Source organism: Lissotriton vulgaris, chromosome 9 (assembly GCF_964263255.1).
Source record: "Lissotriton vulgaris chromosome 9, aLisVul1.2, whole genome shotgun sequence".
Classification (NCBI taxonomy): Eukaryota; Metazoa; Chordata; class Amphibia; order Caudata; family Salamandridae; genus Lissotriton; species Lissotriton vulgaris.
The window spans coordinates 897,111,911-897,125,705 of NC_141697.1; the positions used below are offsets into that span (position 1 = coordinate 897,111,911).

The following is a 13,795-nucleotide window of genomic DNA, read 5'->3' on the forward strand; positions in this document are numbered from 1 at the left end:
AGTACCATGACTCCGCAATGCCATTATAACGCATGGCATTACATTTTATATGTTTTTACCACGCATACATTTACAACGAAATTCTTTGTAAATGCATGAATGGTAAAAACATGTTTTTTTTTAAATGTTTGGATATGGTAAGTATGGGTGTGGGGTATATGTTTTGGGGTACTGAGGTATATGTTTTGGGGGTTTGGGTATTTTAAGGGTTCAGATATAGTTTTGGGTTATGGGGTACAGGGGTAGTTTTAGGGTTTAGGGATAGGTATGGGTTTTGGGGTACAGGGGTATTTTTAGGGTTCAGGGCTAGGTTTGGGTTTTGGGGTATAGGGATATTTTTAGGGTTCAGGGGAAGGTTTGGGTTTTGGGGTACATGGGTATTTTAATGGTTCATGGCTAGGTTTGGGTTTTGGGGTATAGGGGTATTTTTAGGGTTCAGGGCTAGGTTTGGGTTTTGGGGTACAGGGGTATTTTAGGGTTCAGGGGTAGGTTTGGGTTTTGAGGTACAGGGTTATTTTTAGGGTTCAGGGCTAGGTTTGGGTTTTGGGGTACAGGGGTATTTTTAGGGTTCAGGGGTAGGTTTGGGTTTTGGGGTACAGGGGTATTTTAAGGGTTCAGGGCTAGGTTTGGGTTTTGGGGTACAGGGGTATTTTAGGGTTCAGGGGTAGGTTTGGGTTTTGGGGTACAGTGGTATTTTATGGGTTCAGGGCTAGGTTTGGGTGTTGGGGTACAGGGTTATTTTTAGGGTTCAGAGGTAGGTTTGGGTTTTGAGGTACAGGGGTATTTATAGGGTTCAGGGCTAGGTTAGGGTTTTGGGGTACAGGGTATATTTATAGGGTTAAGATGGGTTAGTGTTTAAGGGTGTTGGGGTATGTTAAGGAGTAAGGGTGGGTTATGATTATGGGGTGCAGGGGTATTTAAAGGGAGCAGGGTGGGATTAGCACACGATATGAGACATGGCATGAAGGGTGAAACGTACCACATGCCCCCAGCGTTTGTCACGCCCCCAGCACACGCCCACAGCACAACGCAGACACGCCCACAAGGGACTACTTTGCTGGCACTGTTCTTTTACCTTTTAAATGTATATGGTGGGCTTCTGCATACCCTATGTCCTTCTGCTGCAACTGCCCTTTCCAACGCTGTATTGGGTGTTGTGATTGGTGCTGTGGTTCCTGAGATTACCCGCCTCAAAGGTTTGGGCTCTCTCTTTATTATATTAGTATGGATTGTTTTGCTTGATTACGGTTTTCTTCAAGAAAAAACACAAACTCACTGTATGGTTAATATTAGGTTTGGACAGTAGGGGAAAACGTCTTTCAAACTGTTGTTGTATCTCGGTAAAATATATGGAAATATATATCAATACACAAAGGGCAAAGAAGGTTCATTTTGCACGAATTAGTTACATTAAAACATTAATATATAGTGATTTTACGAGTTTACACGCCTGTAACAAAGCGAGTGAAAAGGGTCTGCTTTGGTGATGAAAAAGGAAGGCTTTGTGAGTGTTTTAGGTTTGCTGGGCTGGCCTTTCACTCATCTCCACGGCGTGAGCCCTAAGGAGCCATACACTGTACCTGATGAAGAGGTTGAAGAGGCCTGAAGTGCTGTGGATCATGCGAGCTGCCTGGGATTCCTCCCGCTGGGACCGTGACAGAGACAGAGCGTCGTCCATGTGCCCCTCCTGATGTAAGATTGCCTGTAGGTGATGAAGAGAATGTGAGACGCCGGCAAGGAGATGGCAACCTTTGTCATAATCAACAGAGATATGACACTTCACTCCAGTCTGTGAGGTCAGCGATACAATGAGGGACACTGCACTGTGGTTTGTGAAGCCAGGAATGCACACAGAATGATTGGCTTCATTGTTTACCTTTCTTTTTGGTGGCCCGAGGCGTACAACCTTGGTGTCAGCTGCAGCATAGGTCAGCCACAGGCCGCTTTTCACGTGCTGCACAAAGCACATGGACTCCCCGTATTTAATTTCTGGGGCTCCCATGCCTTCCACGTCTCTCTTCTGAGCCACGTCCAGCTTTTCCTGTTGGGGGACAAAGGCAAGTGTGTTATGATCAAAGTATGAGATCACGAGAGTTGAAAGGTAAGGGAGGTGGGGAAAGGCCGAGAATATAGGAAGGCGGTGGAGGTGGTGAAAGATGCAGGAAGGGAGAAAGAGATGGAGGTCAGAGTGGCTCAGACGGTGGGACCGATATATTAAAGGGAAGGTGTAGGAGTTGACAAACTCTTTTTAGAAATGTAACTACAGTAGAAGAGGGGATGGACAAGTGTAGGAGGTGGCGAACATTCTAGACACAGGAAAAGTGTGGGAGCCAGTGTAGAAGTAGAAAAAATGCAAGGTGCAAGAAGCGGGATGAAATAGAAGGAAAGAAGGAAAGAAGTTAAGGGGTGTGATGAAATTGTAGAGCTGGGAAAAGTGTAATGAGTGGAGAACTTATTGAAGACTGAGAAGGTGAAGGGGATGCGAAAGTGTAGAGGAAGGTTTTGTGTGGAAAGCAAGGTAGAAGTGTGTGGTGAAAAAGACACTGATGCAGGGGGAACTGGAAAAGTAAAAGGTGTGGGGAGCAACTGTGTCAAGGATTATCATGATGAGGGAGAAACAATAATTCCAGGATATGGGAAAAGAAGTAGGAACCAGGAAAGGTGTAATAAAAAAGGAAAGAGTAGTAGAAAAGGAAAGTTTAAGAAGTGGGTAAGTGTAGTATAAGTGCAAGATGTAGGATATGGGTTATACAACAGTAAAAGTGTGGGTTATACGACAGCAAAAGTGTAGAAGCACTAAAAACGGTAAAGATTTTGAAAGTAGTACACTTTGAACATAAGTAAATCCAAAAGATGAAGTGGGAGGTGGTGGAGGGGTCATATATAGTACAGGACATGGTGATGGTCCAGCGGCAGGTAGCCGAGACCAATGATCAATGATTAGGAGCTCAGAACGTTGTTGGAGGCAGGGAAGTGGTTGAAAACCATTGAAGTGGATGAGATGGGAAGGTATAAGATGTGATGCAAGAATGGCGAAGGTGCAATCAGCTGAAAGTAAGGAAAGATGTAGAAGCCAGTGCAAGATGCATGGAAAAGGCAGAAAAGTTGTAAGACATACAGAGTGTTTGATGGCATTAAACATATAAGAGAAAGAGAAAGGAAGAAGGGGACAGAGGCAAGAGGCAAAAAAGGTGAAGGACGGAGGAAGAGTTATAGGGCATACTGAGGGAGGAGGGACGCTGGAGGCTAGGATGTTAAAGAAAAAGTCATACAAGGTATAAAAGGTATAGGTGCATTAGATAGAGAAGATGTAGGAGGCATAGTCGAAGGTAGGGGAAACGCAGCAGGCAGGACAATTGTAGGAAGCACAATTTGGGAGGGAAATAACTAGGCAGAGTATGATTGGGGCAAGTGTAGGAAGTATAGTATGGATCAAAGAAGGTATAATAGGTAGTATAAGTATCAACAGTAAAAACAACTGTAGGAGGAAGAAAAGGTGTTGGATGAAGGAAGTGTGACAGAAACTGTGTCAAAACTGTGTCAACACTGTTTCAACGCAAGCCCTTTCATCACTTGTGTAATGCTGTCACCTACCTTGGAAGCTCTGAAGCAGAAAGCAGTGGCCTTAGTATTGGCTCTCTCTGCATCCACCAGGATCAGGCCTTTCTCTTCCTCCAGGGCCAGGTACCTTCCAGTTGTCACGTGCCTTACACGGAAAGACTGCCCCCACTTCATATGGCTACCGCTCCAGCTGCAGACAAAGGAAAAGTTGCTTATGGCTGCTTCCTGCAAGCGCCATCTACCCGTCAAGAGAACCAGGACAAGATCGCCACTATAAGAGCATTTATGCTACATGAAATTATATTATGATAACTCTAATATCAAGAGCCATGCTTAGAAATGATTGAATAGTTCCTTAAAAACATGCTGCCAAAAGCTCGAAAAGAAATCTAGGGATAAACTCAAGAGTTCTCTAGTACATATCTAAGATGTATTGAGAAGATCTCTTAAGGATGTCTAATGATACCCGAATAACAGTTCTTATATATGTGTAAAAATACACTAAGGTTGGTTTGTTTTTAGAGAAAAAAAAAACGAAGCCACAGGAATGCTCTTAATTTTATTTAATGGAAGAGATAAATTAAGAGAACTAGACGAGGGTGAGACAGTGAGTGCATTCAATAAAAGAAGTGAGTGAAAGCAAGTGAATGGTTTATAAAGCCTGACATACCGAAGCATCGTTTGGGCGCATTGCTGGGGGCATGGTAAAAGAGTGACGACACCTAAGCACTTCATTATTTTGGAAATTCTGATTTGGGTGGAGTTTCTGCCAAAATCGAGATTACGATTTATACGGTCATACCACATCCTCAAGTATTCTGCAGGCATATTTTGAAATTGAAAACATTGCAGAATATGTCTGTAGAAAACTGGAATGTGGAAAACATGCAGAAACTGGTGAGGCACCACTGATTTCTGTGATATTTTCCAATCCTTCAGGGGTAACCTGTATCAGTGCACATGCCAGAATGCATCCGACATATTCAAAGCTCTGATAAAAACAGTGGTAGATCTATGCCTTTTCCGTGCCTACTGTTGTTACCCGACCAAGTCAAGAAGAGTAAGACACATATACACGGTTCAAAGTCATTGCCTCGGTGATTTCATCACATTGTGATTCATTAGGGGTGCAGAATCTCGGAGTGATTAGTCTCTGGCTCCTATTGTCTTTTTAGTTAATACTTAGGGAAAAAACGTGTGCTTTTTTTCCTACATTTCCAAAATGATTCCTGCAATTTCCTTTTTTGAAAATTATAGTTGAGAACACCTGTATCTCTCCTCCCTTAGTGATATTTGTTTACCTTTTTCTTTATTCAAGGTAGTGAACCCCCAAGTATTCTCATCTTTTTATCTAACCATTTCTCTTACACTAACACACTTATTATATTCCTAACTCATTAATCTTACCTCTTACCACCAACATACATTTTTACTTGCACCTGATTTTTTATTCTCGACTGTTATTTGTTCTCTAAAGTTAATCACTCGATAGTTTTGTGTTCTGGGGTAGTTAATCTGAGTGAGGACGTCACTAAATCCACGTGTATTAAAGCAATGGCAGTCCAAGTGTCCAATTCAACAACACGAACCTATGCAATAGAAAGGCTAAAGATGGGTGTAGGCTTCTACGAGGGATGTAAGCTGAGAATTCCACAGATACCTGATGAGTGTACAAGGCAAATGCATCCTATTTTAGAGAAGACATTCTGACAGACAGGGATTCAATGCAGGGCCAGGGGTTATATGGTGTGTGTGTGATGGAGTGTAACTATTGATCTGTCATGTTTTGCATTCTCCAAGGTCTGACGATCAGAGGACATGGAAGATTAGCACAAAGCAGAGAGTGGATAAGACGGTTACAATAATTAAATCCTTGCAAAACAGTCTTTATAGAAAAGGGTAGGTATTTGGAATAGTTGCAAAAAACTTTTGACAAGAAGAATTTTATCTGATTACACCAGTTATCACTCATGAGTTAATCTGCAAATTGAGTCAATCATTGGGATCAAGGTTTCATGCCAGGAATCTGATCATAAAATTGCGTTACACGTGTATCTGAAGAGCCCCAAATTCACCCCTAAAAAAATCTAATGATTCTATTGACAGGTGACAGTTGTCTATTGTTATCCTACTCGATAGTACTCTTTTTAACAAGTCAGAAGGACAAAAGACAGAGTGGATCCACTGGGATTTGAACCTATGACCACGGGATCAAACATAGTTTCCTGGAGTGAATGCATTAATCCATTACACCAACAGACCTGACCTCAATCAGATCCTCATTGTTAACTCTGGCTCAACCAGATTACACAGGCAGAACTACAAAAGAAATCTCAGGTTTAAGATACTCTGCCGTATCGACCACTGCTATTGACAAGGTCCTTTGGTGTGCATGAAACTGGCAGGACCATTGGCAAAGGACAGGACATTGCATATGGGTGTCAACAGCAAAACATTGAAGCAAAAGAGGTGGAAAAAGGAATACAGAATTTCTTGAAAGAACTCTTTGGGGTTCCATGATTAATTAATTCCTGCCCTGGGACTTGTGAGTTAGAAGATCTTGGGGTTGTCATGAGTTTCTGAAGCTCATTCGGTAAAGCTCAGGGGCATCAATATACGTATCATCATCAATGGCATTACAAAAAATAGACAAGGAAAGCTACCAAACAGATGAGCATGGAGGTAGTGTATATTCTGACAGCTTGCATTCCTACCCAGATTAACCCTGGAAATCCTTGTGGCCAATTGTCAACTCAACAACCTATTGCATTTGCATACTGAAGACCATTTTTGGATAAATCCCAAATTGAGTGTTATGTTGGAAATGTGATGATTTATTTAAAAATATCTTGTGAGCTAAAGAAATGAGGTAAGGTGAACACTATGTTGAAACAAAGGAAAGGTTTGCCTCAACAGAATCTTTCCATTCACAACAAAATGTTACGTCCCCAAACAAAACCATGCTTCACTCCAAAGCCCAAGGGAGAGGAACAGAAAAGAAGGAGACATAAGTGATGTTTTTGACTGCAAAGGAATTCACCTGTCTTCATTGAAAGACGTTTGATTGGCCGTCACTTACTGACCTGATTCGCAGAGGCTCCAGCCTCCACAGGGAGCGAGCGTGGCTGCAGACAGCTCCACCCTCATAATGAGGTAATCTGGAAAAGAAGATGCATATTAGAGCAAGCACACTCCAGAAAGGAGCAGTAGGAGGGATGGGGGATGAGACACCATAGGCGACAAAGCGGAGTAGAGTGGCTCTTGCTCTGCAGCTGCTACAGTAAAAATGATCATCACTGAAATTAAATATTTGGTCTTCTAACATAACAAGAAGGTTTAAAAGCTCAGAGTTCATGGTCCAGTGCAGTCAGGCTGTGGCAACTAAATGAAATCTTACTGACTTTCTGCTCGAGAAGGAAACTAAGACTCTTGGGCTCCTTTGATTTAAAAGTTCAAATTGTGAATTAGGGTAAAAATAACTTGGTTTCAAATCCATTGTGTCTCCACCCACGTAATAAAGAGCTGAAGATGGCCTTTTTGAGGCTTACAGCACTGTATACAAGACCCTTTAGGGAACAGACCAGGTAGATAGCGGTATAGAGTGGGAGCTGGACTCTAGTCAAAGTACTGAAAATGCTTTTGTCCAGGGAAATAGAAGGCAGACAATGGAGTCACAGCTCCCAAGGGAAGACGATGCAGTAGGAACAGCCTCTAACGCCCAGTCCTGATTAGGCACTGGGTGATATGTTGGGTGGAAAAATAGCAAAAGTGATACATCAATGTCAAACAGAGTACGGCAATGACTAGGGTTCTAGAAGGAGTTTGCAAACTTTCTGACCTCCTGGGGTATAAGTGCATAGCCAGTTGATATTTTAACAAGTACTTTGCAGAGCAGATGAAAAGTGATACCCTGATTAATAAGAACTGTATCTAATTTCCAATCTCTGAAAGCAGATTTGACGGTCTGCATGATAGGAACAAAATGTGGATTCAAGAAGAGGTGGAAATAAATGCAAAGGCAGAGAATGGTGCCTCAAGTCAAGTAAAATGATGGATATAACTGAGTTGTAGTAGTAGTGTACATCAGTCAAGTGAGTGAAAACACATAGATGTACTTCAGGTTAGGGAAGTGAGGTATACTGCTCCATAGATACATACCTGCGTTGATCTTCTCCCTGGTCAGTGGAGGAGATGGTGAGACACTCATCCATGTGTCCATGGAATAAACGCAATACATGGCCACCCGTCAAAAACCCTATTAAGATCAAAGACAAAAAGTGGTTATAAAAAACAGAGTCTTTGATAATAGATCCTGAAGCATGTCTACAATGAATAAAAACATTGAGTCAGTCTGGATCTCCAAATGCTGTGTGGTGCAGTTCCACTGAAATACTCCAGACTACTGGGTCAAATGGGATAGATTCCAGCAATATCCACCACAGCACCTAGAAAGAGCTAAGGGAGCAACACAGAAGAATCAAAGCCAAATAGTATCCTGAAAGAATGGGAAACTGCCTTTTAATTCAGCTGCAGGTAGCAACGTGGATGCAGAGCTAGTATTTTACTATTGCGAATTTCTTTTTTAAATTAATGTGATAGTATTTTATACAGTAACTGTATTAATTATATATAGAATTATAAAAGGGTAACAGTAAATTACCGGAATATTTTTCACCGAGGTGATTTGAGTGACATAAAATAGGCAATAAAAGTGATGCTCAAGTCGCCTATGATGTCACGCAGAACCCCGAAGGGGAAAACATCCCAGTAACTCACTTTTTACCCATGTACAATGTTATGTTATGTATGCCCCCCAAAATCACCTGCTACTGCTTTTAACTGCTACACAGGGACAGAGGAATAATGGTAGAGTTAACTAACTCTCTCCCAGTCCCAAATAAAAAAAAAACAACTGGCCTCCTGCCAAACGCCACAACCACTCTCTGTGACTTCACTTCCCTCCAAACGCTGTGCTCCCCGGTTTCCAGCGCTGCTCTGACAGGCCAGCCAGAGAGGCCGGGAATCCCTTATTGACACAGCACCAGTGAGTAATAGCTTTTGTTAACAACTGTTGCTACATCATAGCAGTGAATCACTGTATTTAGAATCCAGTAATTCACGCTAGTAGCTCTCTATGAGAGCCACAACATAATTTCCCTTAAATCAATATCAACTTCCTACCAGATATCCTGTCCAGTCACCCACCCCTCAATTGGTACTGTCTACAGATGTTAAATCAATAGGTTAGGACGCAGAGACAATGTCTTTCCAGCGACAATTGGTGTACTCTTATGGGTTGATCATTAATCATATATCTGAGGCAGGCATCTATATTAGGTGGAGCTTACCTGTGGGTATTTCAATGTTCACTCCACGCATGTCAGTGCCCTGACTTTATGCTGGCGTGACAGCAACTTGCCCTCCTTGTCAAGGAAGTCCAATAATGGCTTCACGTGTTCCTAAGTGTGCAAGGCCATGGTGAGAATGTTCTAGAGACTCTCTTCCCTCATTGTTCCACAGCTACGAATTATGCAGCTATTACTATATAGGTGACAACTCATCTGTTAGCCTTAAACACATGTTCAGAATTCGGTTTGTTGGGTCTTGAAACCACACAATATTACATTTAGGGCCTTTTGTTGTTAGTTGTTGTTTATTAGAAACATTTGAGGTCATTACTGGCAACTGTGGAGGAGGGTGGTTGTGTGCGAATCTACAGCACTACATACTACGAACAGATGGTTACAGAGTAATGTTTTCCATTCGTAGCTCCCTCTGCGTCTTTGAACTTGAGTATACTGAATAAGTTTACTTAGGTTCAAAGACGCCGAGGGAGAACTGACAATCATGTCAGTCAGCATGACGTCTTACCGCCCACCCCTTCAGAGTCTGAAGGGGGTGGGCGGGGTGGCGTCATGTTGACTGACATGATTGTCACCAGGGGCAGCAGGCAGCACCACAAGTGCGCATGAGTGGGGACGGAGGGCGAATGCGCACTTGTGTTTGCACTTGTTTGAGCATGCCCATTAGGAGCCCCTCGGTCTCCTACTGGGCGTGCGGCGGGTGAAGAGTAGCCGTGCCCGAAGCCAATCCTGGTGCTGCTGGCAGCGCCAGGATTGGATGAGAGGGGCTGCCAGTCCACTCCAGGGCCGTTCGTGAAGGCGCCAATCCAGGGGAGCAGAGGTGGCGCGGACCGGCTATAAGGTAAGTTTTCCTTTTCATATTTAATTCCCTGGCACCCACCCCCGCGCCACTCCCCCCCCCCCCCCACCCCCGCGAACAACAACTGATAGCAGTCCGTATTCAATGTTTCTGTTAGGATCGGTTCTCTAGTGTTGATTAAGTTGCAGTCCTGCAAGCACAAGTCCAAGTTTATCCATTTGAAATTATTGTGTGGTCCTGGAAAAATGACTTTAATTCCCCGGAGCCAAAATGTGCTTGTGTAGGTATCCTGCGGACAGGTAAGAAGGGATTATTCACCAGCATCCTCCGCTTTGGAATAGATTGCTACGGTTGACATATCTCCACTACTTGTTTTCGGGGTAGTAAGGCAGTATTTGCCCTCCTGTGCCAGGCCATTAGTGGCCCTCAGAGGTCAGTGTTGCGGTTTCCATTGCCCCCGCCTGGGACATGCCTGCTGGCTCTGGCCTGCCCAGTGGGTGCACCTTTGGGAGTCCTGCCCTGGCAGACAGCATAGTCCTGGAAAGTTAGGATGGCAGAGGCAGCGTGAGTTGTTTCATCTCACTGATAGCGCCAGAAGTGCGCCAGTGTGTCCTTTAACAGATCACTCATTAACCAACGTAAATGGGATTAAACACAGACCTAAAAACAGGCCACATTTTCCATCTGGAACTAGGTGTTTGCTGTAAACCTCCAGGGTCCATGCATTTCCACAGTGCTGATTCATAGATCTCCGTGGGCAGTGCACCAGATGCTACTGGTACCCAAGTGTAAACTGTAGGTCACAAGTTCGATTCCCAGGAACATAGCGAAACGGTGCATGCATTTTGGCACATCTGTTGGATGCCGGTGATTTTTAAACTTCTGTAAAGGTCTCCGTAATATGCGCTTTATTTAAGATGCTGGATCACATGCTTTACAATTAAGGTTCATGCAGAAACACATCACTACCGTTTTTACTAATGAAAAATGCTGGACTGTTTTGAATAAGTATATCTGAGGGAGAAGTGGCAGCATATAACTCATTCTACATTTGGAAAGTATTTATTTCTCATGCATATTTGTATTTGAAAACTGATACTGCACTGAAGGCATTTGAGTAAATAGCAACACCGTCTGAAATGGTTCAACTGTAGGTTAATGTAATTAAAATGTAAAGAAATACTCTGTGCGTCTACCAATAATTGTGAAGTGATGGCATGCAGCACTGCACTGTGTTTCTATTCAATGACCAGCATAGACTAAGATGTGTAACCTTGAGGAAGAATGTGAACAGGATGTAGGATTAGTTATGTGTCTTTGGTGGCTGGTTTGCAGTACATGTTGGGCTTACTGATGGGCACAAGGAATGGAGGATAGGAGGGAAATAGTGGTCCAGTAAGTGGTGATGGTTTCCGGGAGTAGATCGGAGGAGCAGTGGAGAATGAGAATTACTGGATGGGACGATGCTGTGGGAATCTCTCCTTTGGCCACATCTCTTTGGCAGAGGTTCACTTATCCTGTACTTGGAATTTTCCTTTATCAGCTCTTATATCTTTACTAAAACATTTAACAGGTTAATACCAGTAGCTGTTCCTAAAAATGTTAATGTTGTTAGCATATTGTGTGTGAAGCCTTCATTCTAAACTCTTTGAACGCCTATGGAAGATCTTTCCCTCAGGAAGCAATATATCTTGGTTCTTTCTGCCCCACCACTCATAAATTTTACCAGCCGCCACTGTGCGTGGCTGTACATACACATGTTCTGCATTGACTAAAAAGCAGTTCCTCTCCAGAGAAGTGGCTAGTGAGCAGATGATGCAGATGTTTGAAAGTATTCTTAAGCCAGCTTGGCCAACAAAAGCCTGTTGACGTGTTACAACATCCACACAATAATGCATTTGGAATGTGAAGGGCCCTTTTGCAACAGACTCTGTATGTGGATGGACCCCACTCGAAAAAAATAGACATCTCCCGCTAGCATCTGCTTTGTGTGCTAGCTAGGGAGCCGACAGGGGTAACTATAACTTGCGCTTTCACTAAGCACTGCTAAATACCTTTACATATTACATAACTTATGACGTGTTCTATGACATCATTAATAACAACTTAAATCACCTCATTTATGACAACACTGTGCACGGCGGGGAGCGAGTTATAGTCACTTTAGTCACTTTAGGCACAAGTTGTAGTTACTTGAAATCACTATAACTGGTGAATTTCAGTAGTTTTGTCCGTTTTCATATTCACCAAACTATAATATCCCTTTTTTCATGGAATATGTTGGATTGGCTATAACACCTTAATGTATGTTTAAAAAAACGTATGACGTTTAGTTAAAAAGCCATGGTAAAAGTGAAATGTTGGTCACAAAACGAAAACGAAAACGACTGAAATTCAACCATTATGGTTAGCTCCATCGTGCAAACCATAACTTGTGAACCAAATACAATGCTTTTGAAGTCACTCGACGTAAAAGATGCCATTACAAATAGCATGAATGATTTTAGAAGTGATATTACAGTTTATATTATCCTTAAAACTTTAGAAGTGGCGATTATGTAGTATTATTTACTGGTTTGAGGATGTGTTATTGAATTACACTGTGCTTTTAGATGTTGTCGTTATTTACTGGTATAAATATTGTATGGTCATAAACATTGAATTTGGTGTGTGAATTATGGGTTGCCTGGCTGTTGTAAAAACTATGGACTGCAGAATTAAACATACCGTGTGAATTTCAGCAGTTTTTTGGTTTTAATTCATAATAGTACTATATATGCAGTTTTAAAGTTAATTTCTCAGTAAAATTAAAGAAAATGAAAAGAAAAAGAAAACCACTTACTATGCAATCACCGCATCGCTGAGTCAGTGATGCAGAGAGTGCAAGGTAAGTGGTTTTCTTTAAATAAAAAAATAAATCCTCATCGCCGTCTGTTGTCTCACCCCCACTCCGCCCCACAGCACTTACCTGCTCATGCCGCTCCTGCTTCTCTAGTTTTGGCTGAGACGCCTCCAAATTAAACTTACTACACTTAAGCTGCTATATGAGCAGGGGAGGGATAGCTTGCCTTAACAGAATGCTACTATTTAGTGAATTCCTTAGAATTTGTGCCACAGTGCATAGATGGGGCCCCTAATCAGGAAAGAATATTTGCATGGTGTTACCCTGGATCCACTTTGCTTACTGCACATTTGAGGCCAGATGTAGGTGAAATAGATTTACCGATTTTTAATTACCGAATTTTACCGATTCGGTAATTAAAAATCGGTAAATCTATGGGGTGGACATGTAGGTATTCCAGATGTGCTGGAATACCGATTCGGATGATTTCGGTATTTACCGATTCGGTAAATACCGAATCGGTAATGCCCACTCATTCCTATTGGCTTTGAAGCCCATAGGAATGAATGGGCATTACCGATTCAGTATTTACCGAATCGGTAAATACCGATTTTCACAAGGGTGCAGGGGGTGTCACTTTAACACCCTCTGGCACCCCCAAAACAGGCTCGGGTGCCATGTGGCAGGCATACATGCCCTAAGGGCAGGTCTGCCTGTCACATGGGATAGGTGTGCATGCACACATGTGCATGCACACCGGAATCGGTATTTTACCATCAAATTGGATTTGATGGTAAAATACCGATTCGGTAAGGCCTCTGGGACTCTGAAGAGTCCCACCTACATCTGGGTGGCTCAGATTCGGTAAATTTACCGATTTTTATTTTATTGAATCGGTAAAATTACCGAATTGGTAATTTTACCGATTCGGTAACATAATGCCCCCTACATACCTATCACCTATTTACCGATCGGTAACGGCCGAAAATACCGATTTTCGGCCGTTACCGACCGACCTACATCTGGCCCTTAGACTGACTGACTGACTGACTGACTGACTGAATTATTTTTAGAGCGCTCTAATGCCGAGGCGTCTTGGCGCTATAGGACGGAGAGAGAGGAGTTGGAATTAGGGCAGCACAAAAAGCCAGGCCTTCAGTGCCTTTCTGAACTTAGCTATGCTCTTTTCTGAACGAAGTGAAGGTGGTAAACTGTTCCAGAGCTTTGGGA

General features: G+C 42.7%; 1 protein-coding gene across 11 annotated transcripts in view; it reads right to left on the reverse strand.

The window, feature by feature from the left end:
• RYR1 (ryanodine receptor 1) overlaps positions 1 to 13,795 on the reverse strand; it is a 1,215,008-nt gene that overhangs the window by 976,373 nt on the left and 224,840 nt on the right. For all 11 annotated transcript variants that reach the window (XM_086938669.1, XM_086938668.1, XM_086938662.1 and 8 more), the window contains 5 exons: positions 7,720 to 7,816; positions 6,645 to 6,719; positions 3,595 to 3,751; positions 1,877 to 2,041; positions 1,581 to 1,702 (listed from right to left, as the gene is read on the reverse strand). In XM_086938669.1, coding sequence (XP_086794795.1) covers positions 1,581 to 1,702; positions 1,877 to 2,041; positions 3,595 to 3,751; positions 6,645 to 6,719; positions 7,720 to 7,816 — 616 coding nt within the window. The remainder of the gene's footprint in view (positions 1 to 1,580; positions 1,703 to 1,876; positions 2,042 to 3,594; positions 3,752 to 6,644; positions 6,720 to 7,719; positions 7,817 to 13,795) is intronic.